Source organism: Anguilla rostrata, chromosome 11 (genome assembly GCF_018555375.3).
Source record: "Anguilla rostrata isolate EN2019 chromosome 11, ASM1855537v3, whole genome shotgun sequence".
NCBI classification, from domain to species: domain Eukaryota; kingdom Metazoa; phylum Chordata; class Actinopteri; order Anguilliformes; family Anguillidae; genus Anguilla; species Anguilla rostrata.
Genome location: NC_057943.1, coordinates 30399723 through 30418537, shown reverse-complemented (window position 1 = coordinate 30418537; position 18815 = coordinate 30399723). Strand labels below are relative to the sequence as shown.

The window sequence follows — 18815 nt, the reverse complement described above, 5'->3', positions numbered from 1 at the left end:
CCGTTCTGCTACCTCAGGACGCCTGGCACCTCCCCCTCTTCGCACCTGCACTTCCAGAACACGTCTCCTGTCTGTTCTGGCCCCACGATGGTGGAATGACCTCCCCGTGGAGGTCAGAACAGCTGAGACACTGACCCATTTCAAGCGACAACTGAAGACTCACCTCTTCAGGCTGCACCTCTCCCCATCCCTCCCTACCCCCCTGTAAATGACTGTAAGCTTAGGGTTGTAACTAGGCAGCTGTTTCGTAGGTGACTTAGGTGCATTAACTGTCTTAACTACTGCTTGTATTTTTTCCATAGACTGCGTTGTTGCCATTCTTGTTGTGTTAGTGTTAATCAGTTTAACCTTCAGGGTCCAAGTTGAACTATGCGGTTGTTCCCTGCACTTGGACCGGTACTTCTCTCTAGGGTTTTCGTCATACTTGTTCCTGGTTATGGTTATACACTTTGTTGTACGTCGCCTGTAATGTAATGTAATGTAATAGGGCGAGCTCTGTAAACGGACAAGAATGAGCTTGGCAAAATGTAACCTGGACCTTTGCCGGCCACTGTGCACCGCAAGGGGCACAATTAACCAGCTGAGACAAAAGACCAAGATCCCCAGCAAAAGGAACTAATCACATATCTGCTTCTCCAGAGCTGACGTCACGTTCTGCAGCAGAAAGTCATGAGCTGTCTCCGTTTCCTAGGAGAAGCTTCTCTGCTCAGCAATAAAGAATAACAATAATTAAAGGGCGCACCATTAAGAATAAATGTATGTCATTTACTGTTTGTATTGTACTGCATAACCTAATGTTCAATGTATTGAATACGACTGAAATTGGCTCCTTTTGAAAATATGGAATCCCTCCCTCAATTTATCTACTACAGATAGTTCCTCTTCAGAAGATTCACTGTTCTGCTGTGCTGCAGTTTATCAAGCATCGGCTTACATGTGATTGAAATAATAGAAATATATCATTACCGAAAACCTGTCACCGCAGATACGGTGCTGTGGTACTTCAACTTTTCACTTGCCTTTGAACTGCATTCTTCAGTGCCACAAGAACCTTCCGCAGGTTAAAGTAAATGAGCGATTCGGGAGACAGCTCTGAATTTAACATGAGGACCCGTCAAAGACCTTTAAAGAGAACGGCACCGAGACGCACGCCTGCAGTGAACGATGAAAACAATCGCTAGCGCACGAGGCTCGTAGCGGCAGCCTGTTTACCGACAAAGTGCCGCGCTAACGGCGCGCGGCGGCTAGCCCAGGGCTCCCTGTCACTTAAATCAACAGGGGGAGAGAAAACCAACTGTTCCCTCCGTGCAGCAGGCACTGAAGAGGTGGACGTGGATCATCTCAGACTCTGTATGTGTCACGCGTTGAAGTGACGGACAAGCTTCGGCTGCAATTAGAATTCAAATTCCTTCGCAGATCATCCTTCGACGTCTTTTTAAAGTTTTTGCACACAGCCGGGCGATGATGGAAAATCCCTGGAGAGTTTTTAAAATGGTTTTCCTTTGCTCCGCGTTAAAGCCGAGGCAATGAACAATGACAGATAGGGAGAAAACACACTGCAAAGGAGACCGAGCAATGTAATCGTATTTTCTGGGCTTAAAGATAATGTCCTCTCAGATTTGCTTAATGTGAATTCAGTAGCCCAAGGAGGCGTCGTTCAGCGAGCGGAATAATGTGCCGCTTCCCCCTGCCCCCCCCCCAAGACCCCACCGCAGGCTCCGAACCCCCACCCCACCGCACCCCACCCCCTTCCCGAGCCCAAACAGAGCGTGCTTGCTCTGAGCCAAGAACTAAGCCTGTGACGGGACTCCGCTGTAAAATGCTGCTACACTTTTCCCCCCTGCATAATCCAAACAAACAGAAGACGGAAAAACAGACAGCGAGAGGGAGAGAGAGAGGAGGGGCACTGTAGCACAGTGGGTAAGGAGCTGGGCTTGGGTAGGACACTGCTGTTGTACCCTGGGTAGGACACTGCCGTTGTACCTTTGAGCAAGGTACTTAACCTGATTTGCTTCAGTATATATATCCAGCTGTATACATGGATACAATGTAAATGCTATGTAAAAGTTGTGTAAGTCGCTCTGGATAAGAGCTTCTGCTAAAATGCCTGTAATGTAATAAAATGAGGGGGAGGGTGGCCATTTATACAACTGCAGACCAATATCGGGCTTTTCGTAGCAAGGACAATGGTGTGGCGTAAGTGCTAACATCAAGAGCCTCCGTGCTAACAGCTGATAGTTGAGAACCTTCAGCAATTAAGCCATATGCTAGCGGCACCAGATACATTTACGGCCTGAAAATCAGGATTTCCTGATTGATCAGGAAAACCTCTGCTGATAGGTTGAGAACTGGCGAGGTGTGGACTCAGGGGAGCACTCTGTGGTGTGTGGCATCGGCCTGCCATGGTATTTGAAAGGAAAGGGCACAACCCACCTGCTGCATAAATAAAAGAAACACAGAAAGGACAAACCGCTCAAGTTTTTAAACAGATCTCAATTCGCTCCGCAGTCTGAACTCACGACTCCTGATATTTGTGAAGCCAGCATGAGGCTGGATTTGCTGTGTCCACATTAAGGCCCCACAGCTGCCTGTAATTGGAATATCAAGCATTAGACCTTCACTAAAGGCCACGGCATGGGGAAAATCGCATTGAGGCTAATGTCTACATTCAAATACAGAGCAAATTCAAAATCGGGAAGCACAAATAGACTTACCACAACTCTTAGAGGGCGATGCCAACTAATGTATATTAAGCTTAAAGCTGGGATCTGACAATCCTGAGAGCTGAAATCCTGGAGGGCAGCTGCATCTGCTGGTTTCTGATGTGTTCCCTGCACTTAAATAGCTTTGCAGTCATTTAATTAATTGATTCGCTGAAGAATCTGCACGCCTTGTTTCCCAGGCCCAAATTGGCTGGTGATGGAAAGGAAATCGCAAAAACCAGCAAAGACTGCAGCCCTCCAGGGCTGGGGCCCCTGGCTTTAAGGCTATTCAGATATACAAGGAATCTACGTAAACTATAGAAAGCATCACACCAACAAAAGTTATGTCTCAAAGTTCTAAAGATATAATAATTCGTATGTTTGGTTCTGAAAGGAAACTGAATAAATTGTACCATTGACATTTCAGTTTAAGAAACAAGCTATGCACAGGTGCGAGCGTGCGCACGCGTGCGTCTACGTGCAACCCAGTGCCTCTCAGAGCCAAAGGTATTCCGGATCATTCTGACCCAATCGACCTTGGTGCTCCCAGAGTCCCAACACGGGACTTTTACTCCCTATTACAGATGCAAACTTATGTCCTAATTAGCCTCTACTGATCAGAGCTCACAGCAGACCGGGCAGCATAATTATCTGCCCAAATGTAAAACCGATGGTCTGCCATTTCAGCAGGACCTTCAGGTCAACGGGGAGAACTCGGATGAACCACATCCGTCTAAAAACTTCAATCCTCAATTTTTATGTTCAACGTTTTATTAACCGTTTTAATTCCATTACTGTTTTTTTTTTTATTTCAAGCTTGTTTTTATTCTGTTTTATTTTATGTACATTTATTATATACTGTATAGCGCTAGTGCAACATACATGAAATGCCCTCAACAAAAACTGGTACAAAATTTGTTTTTAAATCCTGTGGTGAAACTAATTTATTACATGGAAAGTAGGGCTGTCACACAATGGTTTGATATTCAAATTCTATTCAAATTGTTTAAAAAAAAAAAAATGATATTCCAGCATGAAAATTAACATTCAAATTTGAAAGGAAAAAAATATGCAGTGCGCCCTTATTGCAGCTGTCTTCCTTCCAACTTGGGTTGTGTTAAACCAAAAATATAAGAATACAAGAGATAAGCACTGGCCTCTTCGCAAGTTGATCGTCTGGTGTTTTAACCTGCAGGCCTGACATTGGCATAAAATGCCTTAACCGGTTAAGGCAGTTTAACTTTTTTCTGTTTCCACGCTGGCATTTTGGGAGTTCTAGCATTTTTTCAGGATAATGTTACAACTATGCTGAGGTCTTAGGTCTCTCTCCAAAAGGTCCAAGAAATAGCACTTTACTGTAAATTATCGATCAGGATCAGGGGGTCGCCGTGGTACACAAGCACACATGCAGGCAAAAAGATTAAAATGAGATTTTTTACACTGCAGTACCAGAGCTTTTTTTATACAGCGGTGCTGAAGATTTTTTACACTGCATTACTAGAGTTTTTTTATACAGCAGTGCTGGAGTTTTTTTGCACTGCAGTGCAGGAGCTGTTTTATACAGCAGTGCTGGAGTTGTTTTGCACTGCAGTGCAGGAGCTGTTTTATACAGCAGTGCTGGAGTTGTTTTGCACTGCAGTGCAGGAGCTGTTTTATACAGCAGTTTACAGCAGTGCTGGAGCTTTCGTATACAGCAGTGCCAGGAGCTTACGCTCAGTCACATCAAAATGCACCCAAAAGAAAAGAGTGAGGAGGCCAACAAAGGAAGCTCAGCTTGTAGCAGCACTTATACTATTCAAAAACACTGCTAAATGACTTTGCGTTTGGATCGAATTTAATGATCAAGCATTATCATTTTAATGGTTGAATGATAGAAAATGGCCACATTAACCTAATTTGACAAGAAGATTTGAGACAAAAGCACATATCTTGCTGAGACAATGAGGGTTACTGCTGTTTGCAACTAATGCAAATGCACTGTGTGTGCGCTCTTCTCCATTTAGAAGCAGTTTTGTACTTTCTTTCCACTTGCTTTAATTTTGGGTTAAAGAACGGGTCATTTAATACCCCGGGCTCAGGTGGAGGGATGGGAGATAATGGATCTGGACAGGTAAAACCTGATGTGACAGCCGCCTGAGATGGGCCTTCATTTCAAATGCTACTTTGAGCTTTAGCAGGGTGCTTGAATCCAGCCACTCTCAATTAGAGCCACCTACATTGTCACATACACACAAAAGCACACACACACACACACACACACACACACACACACACAGAGACTGGTAGTGAACATACATTAGCATGCCATTTTGACACCATATAGCCTACAACAGCACACTCATACACAAGCGCACACACACACACTCACATGCACACACAGACACATACTCACATGCGAGCACAGACGCACGCTCACACACACAGCTAGACATCTGCTGAGATGCATACATCACAGTTTACCGCGTACATGTGAAAGATCACACCACCACATCTTTGTGATAAAACATACATATATATACCATGGTGTGTTAAAGTCAACTTTCAAGAGACCAGTGACTGCACAGAACCAGTTTTCCAACTGCTCCATTTCTGCAGTAGAGCTCACTTTAAATGCAGTATCGCATATATCGTTAGACAAGATGAGAGCAGACGTGTGTAAAAGAAATATTTAAATATACAAAATAAAGATCATTGAGTGCCCAAGGCTTGGTAGAGCAATAAAAGATTTATGCTCTTCTTTGACAAATACTGCTCCAAGGGACAGTCAAAGTCATATTTTCTCTGCAGAAAAATTCATAAAAAATAAATTTATATTTAAAAAAATAAAGAACCTACAGCCAGCAGCTTCCAAGGGGATCAAGGGTGGGGGGGTTGAGGGGACATGTTGCAGTCTAGACAGCTCCTGTGTAAAGGTGGCCTTCTGTGCCAAAAACCTCTGCAAATACTCTCCTCATACTTATGCAGATGAGAAATGGCTAGTCTGGCCAATCGCAATAGACAAAATGGCATAAATTAGCATATGCATGAGGTGCCGATATGGTTGTGAGCATTCACTTTGAGTCTGTTGATACATTCTTTTCCCATCTACATACAAGCCAGGAGATGCTTTTCTGGAAGGTCAAACCTTTCATGGTTGATTCTGGTCACAGTGTGCACAATGTTGTTTTTTTTGCCATAATATGCCAACTCACAATTATAAGACAATAAATGTATGTTGTTCATAATTTTGTTAGCTTAGAGACAGCTTAGCCTAGAGACAGCACGGGTTAGTGGACATAGCTGTCACATGCATCACTACTTCATCAGCAAAATCTAACCTTACCTGCTAAGATTTGCACGAAGACAGAGGCACAATATGCCTGCATGCATTGCCCAATGTCTGTCCCTCGTATACTGTATTTTCTATTCAGTAATAGCCTACTGGGAACATAATCACTATAGTCATTAGCAGACAAGGAACAAATCACAACACTACAAAGCACATTGTTTTCTGGCTGAATATCAAAGTCAAACGAAACAAATTGATCGGGCAGATGCAGACCCCCTGTTTGGGGCAATGGGGAGGGGTTAGCCTTCTGATCAACGGAAGATCAGAACCAGTTTTCAAAGAGCAAAGGCAGGTAGGCAGTAAAATCTCATAAGTAAGTTAGTAAGAAATGAGTTGTTTTAATGTCGTAGTATTCGATGGATGTCAATGATATTACATTAAGCGAGTAATGAGTTCCTTTCATGCCACGTCCGGTTTAAACAACACCCACTTCCGGTTTAAACAATACCCGCTTACAGTTTAAACAATACCCACTTCCAGTTGAAAAAACACCCAATTCTGGTTTAAACAATACCCACTTCCTGTTTCTATCCGAATGAAAAAAATAAAACTACAAATACAAATGAATTTATCAGTTGGACGAATACAGATATAGATAGAATGGCATCTCTGCACACCCCCTGTGCTGCACTGTGGCCCAGCGGCCATTGCGGGTCAACGTATGAACCGGCCCTACGTCGTATACGCAGGGGGTCGCACAGATACATGGTTTCCCTCGGGTTTTTGGCGCCGGTGGCCTTCTGTATGCACCCTGGGCGTCGACGGGATCGCGCCGCGGTTCGAAAGGCTCACCTGAGTACGCCCAATAGGACTCCTCCGCCGCTCTCCTGTCTCTCGCCTCGGCCACCTTCCCATCACCCCATGCTCCCGACGACCCCGGCTGACCTTCCGTCAGAGCTGGAGGAACAGAGAGAGAAAGAGAGAGAGAGGAAGAGTCAGACCAGAACAACAAACCGAAGACGAACGGCGCTGCACTTTTCCACCCCCTGATAATCTACTGTAGAGCTCCGTCAAGGAGGCTTTGTCCTATAAATCCAGCGAGACGTTAACATGCAAAAACTGCACTAATAGCTCCGTGGCTTGGCAGCCCATTCCAAGACGGCAGTATTTATGGCTTGTCCTGTGGAGGTTCACTTGTAACACAGCAGATTTGGAATGAAGTAACCACCGAGAAGATGATAGCGGGAATACAAATGCAGTGTAGCCAGTCACACGGGTTCACTTCCATACATTAACAACAATACTGCAGTAATAAAAAATAAATAAATAAAGGACCCAATTAAAACAGGACAATTTCAAGTGCTCCCCAGGCATCCTAGCTGGGGCAGTGTTCATTATCGCATATGCAATATTCTATCATACTGAATGTTTCAGTGTCTTTTTGCCAAATGTATTATTAGGAGAAATACGCTTTACAATAACCAGGACAGTCAGGGAAGGATCACGCTATGTATTTTCTGCAAACTGCATTATCATTTACAAAGTTCTTTGGCCAGAAAAGGCAAATGAGAATGCCACCTCCTCCTCCTAAAGACAAAAAGCACCTAATTAAGAAAAATGAACAGCTCGTTATAATTCTGTGTGCAGTTGAGACAGTTTTGGAGCCACAGGTTTAAGCTATGGTGACATATTGTATAGACACACATTGTATAGACATATTGTGTAGATAGTGTAACTGCTACCACCCTAAAGCAGTTAGATGCTGTCTATCACTCGGTCACCACGGAGCCCATCACTGTATCCTATATAATCATTTTTGAAAAGTTGGTTAGTCCTCTCTGTCAGTACGACATGGCAGACACTATGTTCCTTATCGATTAAGCCTTTTATGTTTTTATTGATATGCTAGCTCTTCAATGTGCTACTTCCATGCTCAATATGGCAGTCTGGAATACCACCAGATACCATACTCGTTCCCAGGACTGGCTGGTCTTCAAAGTTCCCACTGTTAACTCCAATCTAGGTCGATGTCATTCTGCTTCAGTGCCCCATACACATGGAATATTTACAAAATACACTAGAGATGGTCTCATTGTTGTGGCTAAGACAATTCCAGAGCTAGATTTTAAGTTCAGATACATCTTGTTTTAGGTTCAAATACATCTTGTTTGTTCGGCTCTAACTCGGCAGCATCGCAAATGAGGGTCTCTTCCTCAATACCTCCTCCTCCTCTTCCCCAAGATTTAAATGAAGGTTGAAGGAATGGTTGTGGGGAAGCAACATAAAAAACAGACTCAAGTAAAGTCATGCTGATCTGGTTTCTATACCTACAGAGCAGACTGAACTCCAACATTTTGCACACTGGTCTCTGCTGCACGGACACCACTTCCTCTTTAGCAGTCATCAGTCATATGTCAGTTATAATTCCCTATGAAATTAGTTTCATCACTTTTGCACAATATATGGCAACAAACACCTGAAAACACACAGTCAAAATAAAATGGTGCATCCTGTTAGTTCAACTTCAACACATTGTGAGAATGAGCCTGAATAAAGCATGGTGAACTGTTGTTCAATAACACCACGCAAATAATTTCATTTCAATTTTGTTAATCGATAAACATGGCCACATTGTTGCCCCACTGCATTAAGAGAGCTAGAGTTAGTATTTGGTTAAATAAAATGATTGTTAATGTTGCTACCCACCTAACTTTTACATGTTTAATGTCATCGTTCCTGCAGTGAATGACAGTAGCCGTTTCGGCTAACGGAAACGCAAAGACCTGCATTGATTTTCCCAGTTTCCACTCTCCTGGTAGTTTAGGCGAGCACGCTTTGGCGGAAAACAAACTACCGGCCCGACAGCTTCTGCTCTCGCGCCTCCAGCGATGGCGGCGATGTCCGCCGTGACGTGGGGGCTTTCCTAGTGTGTAACCGAGTCAGGAAGCATCAGCGCTCGAGCCTTCCCCTGCTGCCGGCGCCGGGCGTGGAGAACCCCCGAAAACCGCCGATGTGACGGAACATTAATTCCTTCAAGCGGTCCTGTGGGGAGGCCGTGCCCTCCCCGGCTGTAAAGCACGCTGCAGCATTCTCACGACAACGCGGCCAAACTGCAGAAATGTGCTGTACGAGGGAATGCAAAAGGTGTCGTCTCAGTCAAAACAAGGCAAATAGCCCAAAATAGTCTATATTTTTAACAAATGTGTTAAAATGTAGGCAAATATTAAAAATGTGCCCATTTTTGTTTACTGTACATTTTATTTATACTGTGTATTTTTAAAATCACATAGTGTATACATAATAGAGGATATTTTAATGGATACAAAATATCCATTAATATAACCCATTGCTACAATAAAGCAACATGTCAATGAGTCATCCATTTCACAATAGTAGATTTTGCATCATTACATTATAACCGTCTTCTTAAACAAAGTATAAAAGCTGAGCATATTCGCAAGTCATAGACAAGCCACACTTTTGGACCAGGTGCCATTCCATCCTCCAAGCGGGATCCCATAGCTACAGTTGCCAGGGTCTGGTGACGAGTCCATCACTTGGCAACGGCTCACGCACAGTAGCCGGTGGAGGAAGGATGTGCACGGTCTGAAAGGAAGCCCAGCGAAGCGTGAGGCCGGGGCTGCTGCACAGTCGCTAGCCACACCCACCCGCGCTCGATTTAGAGCACAGAATAACAACAACCTCGCCCTGCTCTCCCGCTTCACCAGAAGGCATGAAACCTTAATCAACTTAAATTTTAAAAAAGAAAACGAGTCAAAAATGGCCAAACAACACTCAGATATAGTTGTGCTCGTTTGGTGGCTGTGAAACTGGAGCCTCTCGCAGCGATAGCTTTATAAAGAGTCATCTAGGGGAGATGGGACCGGTTCGTGTTTTCGGGTTAAAGGCAGAATTTCGTTTTTTGCACAGCCTTCCTTTTTTTCCTGTCAAGGCTGAAAGAGGGCCACTTCCAGCCTCCTTCCCAGAAGCACAGAGGTGCTTCTCTGAGAGAGAGTCTGGGCTGGCTGTGATCCAGATCAGAAGGCCCCAAGTCCCCCTGGTTCCAGCCCATGCCAAAACAGGCTGTACAGCCGCACAGGCCTACAAGCGGACGTGTGCGCCGACGCACAGGAACAAAGGGACCCACGCATTTATGGAAACACAGTACCCCCCCAACAGACACACACACTCGCACTCACATACGCACACACACACTGACAGATGTCAGCTGAGATTCACAACTTACACAACTTTTTAAAACTTTTTAACATTCAATCTGTTGACAGCTGGATATATACTGAAGCAATTCAAGTTCAGCACATTGCTCTAGGATACAAGGTAGCGTCCTACCTGAGAATCGAACACGCAAACCATTAGGTTACAAGCCCAGTTCCCAAACCATTATAGTGCACTGTCACCCTATAATACATTCAACTGTAATAGCAGCAATGCCAGAGATCAATTTGGTTGTGCATTTTAAGCTGAAAAATCCATCTACAACCATGTCAACCATGTGTGTTTGTGTGTGCGCACACAAACACACACACATACACACACACGTGCACACCTACTTTTGAAATTATATTTCAGTTACACAACAGTCCTAGCTTAAGTTAAGAATGATAAATATGTGAAGCATTCAATATATGGCTCCTTAAAAGAACTGTGACTTAACAGGCCAGATCAGATCTACAAGAGGCCCCTTAAGATTATCATCAAATTGCTAAGATTATCATCGGTAAAACAAAAAGAACAAATAAGCCATTTATATGTAAATGAACAACAGGTTCATAGACTGTCTGAGTTTTACTTTTTCCACATATTCACTGGCAACATGGCAAGGACAATAGTCTAAAAATAAAAGTACACTCGGTATAACCCTTCAATCATAAGCAATACAGGAAAGACAAATGAAACAAATGCTTGACAATTGTGTTCATACTTTATATCAAGGTTATACTTAGTTTTTTTTTTTTTTTCCCCCAAACACTAAATGCACAAACTACCCATAACATCCTTAGTGGTACACTGTGATACCATACACCTGCGTTAAAAAATATTTAACCCAAGGACATTCACAGTGTGACTCACACAATGCCTTCAGCTCTGACTGGCCCACCCCCCGCTCAGCATCTCAAATATGGCTTGGCAGTTAAAATACCAGCTGTTACGTCAAATGATCTAAAGTGGCAACAAAAGCAGGTAATGTATTGGGTGATGAGCTGGGCATAGTGTAGGCCAGCTTCTAAGAGGTGACACTGCCGCACTCTAAAGCTGGGTGCTTGACTTGAATGGCTTGATAAGTGCATCTCCTAAACCAAAACATATATATTTGCTTTAATGGAGGACTATCAAACAGCAAAAAAATGCTGTAAGCACAGCTCTGGCAATGGAGCCTTAAAGAATAGGGACATGTAAACCTGAATAAATAATTCTTCTGGAAAACTACTACAGACCAGCGTTGCATACATACCCAACTTAGTAGCCCCATAGATTAGTAGAAGTGTTATTGGAAGCGTGTCATATGCTAAACCGTTCCATGAAAATGTAGTGGTACCGGGTGAATAAACTGGGAACAGCAAACTTGATTTCACACCAGTTTGGTCAGGATGAAGTCAATAATAACGCTGAAGTGATAAAGGACGGATGCAAATCTTTGAAGTGTACCAAATAACCGAGTATTTGCTGTAAAACAATTATAGTTAGTTTTATTTGGACAAAAATATGCCAATTTTCAGACGTACTTAATCACACGCTAGAGCAGTCTGACATGTTCAGCGTGCACCTGCATTGCCCGTCGAGCGCATAAAGGCTAAACAAAGTTAATTAAAGTGCATTCCGGATCAGAATGTTAAATCCCCTGAGAGGAAACAGCATTTTGCAAAGAGCATGATTGTTGGTGATTGAAAGGTAATGGAAATTTACTGCAGTATCTGCCTGCGGCTGCCGCAGTAAGCAACAGGAAGTCAGTAATGAGCATTTTCTTAGGATGTCTCTGTCATTTTCTTGGTTCCGGAGAAGTGTCAAGTGGGAACATTCATTGAGAGAACATTGTGGACCATGCCTATCTTCCCATGTAATACAATGCAAGGCAAAACCGCCCATTTTCAATTTTTCGTCCGATTTGCTTTTAAAGGCGAAAACAGGGAAATAACAATTACTGCACAGCCTACGGAAAATCTTCTTTTTCCTCCCTTTGACGTGACACTGTTACACAGTTTCCACAATTATCGTTGGCATTCACCTTAGGAGCACACACATTAAAAAAGCTTAAAAATAACAAAGGTCATTCAGAAGAAAGGGAGTTCATCTGAATGTGCAACGCTTTAAAGCAGCCATTTTGGCTCACTGTCGTCTGCCGAAGAGCGAGTGGCAGAAGGACGGAGGGGCAGAGCGTCCCAGGCTGAAGCCGCCGCAGAAACGGACGCCGATCGATTTGGGTAAGGGTCTCGAGCAGATGAAGACGCCGCACCTGGGAGAGCCGTCCCAGAGCTCCGACATCATTTAAAGTAATGACCGCCGCCCTTTAAAAGCATCAGGAGCCGTGTGAAGGATGACTTCTCGAAAAACCACCTCTGTCACAGCGGACGCTATCTGCCCACAGCCGAACAGCATCACCGCTGACGCCTCTCCGCTCCGTCCAATAAAGAGCCCGGAATCCACAAAGATCAGCCCTCCTCCACGCCCAGCATGTGGTCACAAAGTATCAACCTTTCACGAATGGGGAAAACTTTGGTAATGGTAAATGGTAAATGGACTGCATTTATATAGCGCTTTTATCCAAAGCGCTTTACAATTGATGCCTCTCATTCGCCAGAGCAGTTAGGGGTTAGGTGTCTTGCTCAAGGACACTTCGACATGCCCAGGGTGGGGTTAGGGTTAGGGTTAGGGTTAGGGCTTTGGATAAGATCATATGCATCTGAACCCTGAACATACACAGGCTTAACCAAACACCAAACTGACTGGGAGGTGCTTGATTGAGAAGTTTTTTTTTTTTGTTGTTTTTTTTTTTTTTTTTTTAATTTAAGAAATAAAACAGTGACAGAAAAATAGAACTTTCTTCAGAATGAAACGGGATTGTTGCCAGGATGCTGTCGGGAACACTGCAGACTCTTAGCGCATTCAGGAGGTGGGTCAGAGGACTGTCTGTGGGGTGTCGGCTGGGGTTTGTCAAAGGCAGGAAGTCACGAATTGCCACGATAAGGACCTAAAATAAGCTAAATTTGCCAGCTCTCATCTGCATGCAAATGCTGTGCATGGCTGTGAGTGCTCTCCCTGGGGGGATGGGAACAGGGTGGATGAGTTCGTACATTTACCCAGAACCCCACTGGGCCCATCAGTGGCTGCATTATTCTCGCACCCAGCCTTCACTACAGGGATGTGCGGTGGTCACACGCATGCAGACACACAACACGCACACACACGCACACGCACGCACACACAGACAAGCATACATAAAGAGAGACACACACACCCACTGATGCACAATGACACAGCAAGTACCAACACACACACACACACACACATACAAACACATGAGTGCACACAGACTTACAGAGAGACACAAACACCCACAAACATACAGACATAAACAGACATTCAGACAAACACACACACACACACGCACACACACACACAAACACATACACACACGCACGTACACACAGACAAGCATACATAAAGAGAGACACACACGCACCCACTGATGCACAATGACACAGCAAGTACCAACACACACACACACACACACATACAAACACGAGTGCACGCAGACTTACAGAGACACACACACCCACAAACATACAGACATAAACAGACATTCAGACAAACACACACACACACACACACACACACACACAAAGGGCCGTTCCCCGCATGAGCTCTCACTGGAGCCTTGGGCATAATGTGGAATCCAATCGACACAGAGGAGGAAAAAGGACAACACACACAGAAGGAAAGATTTGGGAAGAGAAACAAAGGTCAGACAGACAACAGAGAGAAACACAGGGACACAGAGAAAGGGACGTGCATATAAAAGGGGGACAGCAATTTGCTAACAAGGCAAAGGGAGAGTAGAAGTTGAGAGAAGCAGAGAGATAAGACATGAAGAGCAGAAAGAGTGTGTGTGTGAGAGAGAGAGAGAGAGAGAGAGAGAGAGAGAGAAATAGTCAGCCCCCCACTGCCAGGATTTAAATAATCCCGCCCCAGCTCCACCTACTTACCTATAAGCAATAATATAACCCCGCCCCGTGCCTTGGTCTCTCCAGCTTCTCTGCAGCCGGTCGAGAGTCTTCACTGTTTTATTTAACACCTTTAGTTTCCCATCACTGAGCTGGCAGGCTAAAGCAGCGGGTTTCCAAAGGAGAGATCAAATGCACTACATCTGGGGCCCAGCGAGTCGGAGAGCGATCACTCAGCCCTTCCACACCTGCCCTTCGCCGGGCCTCGCCTCCAACAAACGGCAGTTAAAAAACGCAGACTTAAACCACACTCATCACACACGGCAGCCCCCCTACCGGGCCGGCTAAACGCTAACATCCCCCAGCCAAGCTTTCAACTCAAACCCGCGCGCTAACCGCCGCGCGCTAACAGCCGTGCGCCAGCGCGCTTTTCCGGAACACTCCGGGGGACCGGGCGCGGGTGATTATTTCAGGAGCAAAATGAAGCCGCGGGGGAATTCTTTTCTTTTAGCCGCGGTCCCCCCTTGCGACTGTTGCAAGGATTTAGGATTATTCGCCACCCTGGAGACTTGACTTTAGACAAACATGTTCTCCTATTCCGAGATCAACTCTTACAAATGCTTGCATCATTACACAGGGAATTAATTAACAGATGATGAGCCAAGTTCATTCATGCCCTCTTAACAATTTAAGCAGTAGGCTTCACTCTGTTTGCCTGATGAGAACATGAGACTCTCAAGCATTCTAATATACACAGAATCACCAACAAGTCAATGTTTAGTAAATAGGTATTGAAGTTTAAATTAAGTAAACATGGCGGCGTGAGCCATCCAATCTTGAAGGTGGGCGGCATTAAGAATGTATTCTCACCGATGCCACTGTTCTCAGCAAGACACAGAGCTGGTCTGCGTGGAACAAACTGAGGTTGGAAGAGAATACATTAAATTAAAATCAAACATGTTCTGTTCTGCTCAGCGATTGGTCCTTTTTGAGGGAAGGATGTTGGAGTCCAATATAAGGGGATTGAAACTAATATAGCACCTATGAAGCTTATAAACTTTTTCCTCACAACCTGACCCCTGATTTGTGAAACAAATATATATTATACATATTTTCCCCAGTTTGTTGAGGATGTGAGTTTTGGATCCCCTGGTTTATGTAATAAGTCTAAATGCAGGTATCTTTCTGTTAATACCTAACGTCCAGGCTTCCCCTGCTTTCACTAACCACATGCAATCAGTCTGAGCCCTCTACTAACAGCACAGACAAATACAATATGCCCCAGCAAGCATCTGTAAGAATGAGGCAGCTCTGCAGTTTATGGCTGGCTGCCTCTGTTTGCCACCTGAAATGGACCCTGGTGTTTGGCTGAGGTGATGGACGGGGTCAGAAGAGGAGAGATGAGAGAGAGAGAAAGAGAGAAAGAGAGAGAGAGAGAGAGAGAGAGAGAGAGCGAGAGAAAGCGAGAGATGGAGAGGCTGTATTGACGATAGGGAGGACACAGGGGTGGCAATGGGGACACGCCCTGCACATTAGCTGCAGGGACCATTTAAATTCACAGCTTGAGAAAGCCATACTGGAAATTGACTACCATCCTGTCTGGCGGACTACTGATAAACACAGCAGGTCTGCTTGTTGGTTTCTCTGTAGACGGCTCCCATCTTAATACTGCAGACTGAATTCCAACCAAAAAAATATAGTAATATGTTGGTCCATATCTTAAGAATACCATACATCACATTGAATATGTACACCACAGTAAATAAAATGCACAGGACCCCATCCCAAACAATGCTGTCAGAAGTTATTCCCCAATTGTGTCATTGCAACAGTTAGTTTTTTTCACACACGGTTATTTTCTATGCATTTATTTTTCATTCACTGAGGGAGACCCCTTGAGACCTAGGTGCAAAGTGCACAGCAAACGTAGAAAGTAACACAAAATATACAGGAGAATTAACAGAAGAGAAACAAGTGGAAAAAACTAGTGTTAAAGATGAAAGTTTTGGTCTTGTCAGATGAAATACAGGACATACTAATTCTTCAGAAAGGAAGACAGAACATACCAAATTATGATTATGACATTACCAGGTTTGTTCCACTTTAAAATAATAATGAATAATGCAAAAAAAAAGGCAGCACGACCACGGAAAAATGCTTTACAACATTTCGGCAAAATGTGATTAAGGGAAAGAAAAGCTCTCAAGACTTATTCTGGATAAAGTAAGACAAATGCTGCTTCGGCAAGCGTGAAAGTAAATGACGAAAAAAATGCAGCCATCTTTTTAACGTTTCCACACAGTGCAGTGCGGCGTGTCGCGGGGCTTGGGAGTCAAGCGGAAAAAGAAATTCCTTCAATTAGACATTTGTAAAGCACAATTCCTCGCGGTGTGAGCTCAGAGCAATTTCCCAGAAAGCCACAGCTTGGTGAACTGAATCCGGCTCAGAAATGAATCTGGGACGTACTTTCAGCCAAAGATAAAACACACCTTGGAAATACGTTTCTTGAGGGAGGAGGAGGGGCAAATAAATGTACTTACTTTAGGATGGAAAGAAAGGGAAGCAACATAAAAACAGTTCTCTTAAGACACCGGTTTAACAAATCTATATAAACAGTGAATTTGTCATGGGGCATTATCAGAAATACAACTGCACATATAAACAAGCCTCAAGGAACGAACGAAATATAGGACCGCGGCATCTCTTATCTCTCTAGCCTGCACAACCCCTCCCCCCCATCCCACCGCGCAAACACACAAACACAGACGCACTTAAACAGTTTCAGCCTCTTACATTAAATAAACCTGTCAGGCTGGATGAAAACGCCACATACGCAGGGAGGGAGAGAGGGAGAGAGGGAGAGAGGGAGGGGTATCTCAGCCCTACTGATTTGATGGGGGAGGGAGGCTGATAACACTATCAGGGCAGGCTGGAAAACAAAAGGAAGTCTTCCACTTTGATCAGTGAGGAGATGGAATGTCAACAGGTCACAGTTCTGCATGTCAGTCTCCAGGAAAGAACATGGGATCAAAGGGAGTAACCCCCTAAGCCCCCCAAAGCCCAATTTATCCCAGAGCAGAACAATCACACACAGGGTCACCCAGGACAGCTTCTGCAGCCCCTAACCGACACTTGTTCCCTTGCCCCAGTGTAATTCCAGCAGGCAGTCTGGCTCCAACGATAGTCCAGATGCTTCCATTAAACCTACCAATAATTCTGCCACACCATGTGACTCAAATGGACTTCCTCATTGGCCAGAATAATCTAAACTAAAATCAGCACTGCCTAAATAACTGCAAATAGACTCTTGAAAAAAGTGAGACACACAAAAAGCCTACTTTTTATTATAACTAGGGACATGACATATCTAGAGAATTTGACCCAAAATGGTTTCACTTGGAATTACCATCCCTGAGGGGTCACTATAGGCATTGGATTGTCGCAATCACCTGGATAGCTATACAATTAGGGATCAATAGTTGTACTTATTAAAGCAATTAGTTAATGTAGTAGGCCACCCTTCCTGGCACACTACAGGCCGATGGAGTCAATTTATTGTGTACAGTGTACAACAATATAAACAACTACAAATCAGCATTTTCAGACAAAAACATCAATCGTGGTCTGAAAAACAAAAAAAAAGTTCACGTGATAAATATTGTGCAGACGGCAAAACGATACTTATTTGATCCAACCGTACCCATTAATGCAGAAAGTTGTGTCTCTTCCTATGGACGTTTGCAGTTAGCACCAGCAAAGTATGTCAGAGAGCAACTGACTGTGATCACATTTAACCACATTTAATCAAGTTTTTATTTTTACATGTGAGTCAATATGTTTTAGCACTTTCATTTTTAATAAGACTACACTGCTGCGAATGATTTTGATGTTACGATAAGGCTTATTTAGCTATTTCTGTGAAGGTAATGCTGTCCATTTCTTCTTTTTTTTTTTTTTGAAACGTCCCACCCAACACTCAAAAATGACTGTGATCTTGTGGACTCAGAGCAGCAGGTGATGGTGTGGGAACATTGCTCTGAGTCATACTCTGCACTTAATCAGGGGCAGCTGATGTAGACTACTGGGGAGGGGAAGTGTGAAGAAAGCTCTATTGGCCTCTTTCTGAGGGACGACTGCATTGCAAGTGAGAAAACTGCCCTAGATAAACTAATTATAAGCATTTTGTGAACAATTTGAAAAATAGAAAAATCTAAAATTATTATTATTATTATTGGTCGTACTTTTTAAAATGGACAGTGATGGAAACTGAGGCTGTATCGGGTCACTGAGTCTACAGCACTACATGGTTTCTCCTTCTCAGAATTATTATGTCCAGTGTTTCTGCAGGTAAGAGCTCTCAGACATTTCATACTGTAATATCCCCTGATTTCTAGCTGGCTGGTAGTGCAGGGCTGAGATTGGTTTGTTGTGTTCCATTTTTTTAGTCAATTCCAGGACCAGTGTACTCCTTTATGGCTTCATCTCTTGGGTTTACAAGGGCTTTAATTTGCCAGACCTGATTTAAGATGCATCTAAGTTCTTAAACTCATTTCTGAATATTGATTGCTTAGGCTGCACAATTTTGTTGAGTTGTGCAGTCTGACTGGCATGTCATTATAAAAATATTTAGCTATGAAAATATGCTTATGAGTACATAAACAATTA

At 43.8% G+C, this 18815-nt stretch overlaps 1 protein-coding gene across 1 annotated transcript in view; it reads right to left on the bottom strand.

Annotated features, from left to right (window-relative positions):
* Positions 1-18815, bottom strand: part of LOC135234582 (receptor-type tyrosine-protein phosphatase gamma-like) — a 292580-nt gene that overhangs the window by 229391 nt on the left and 44374 nt on the right. The window contains exon 2 of the mRNA XM_064299308.1: positions 6823-6927. Coding sequence (XP_064155378.1) covers positions 6823-6927 — 105 coding nt within the window. The remainder of the gene's footprint in view (positions 1-6822; positions 6928-18815) is intronic.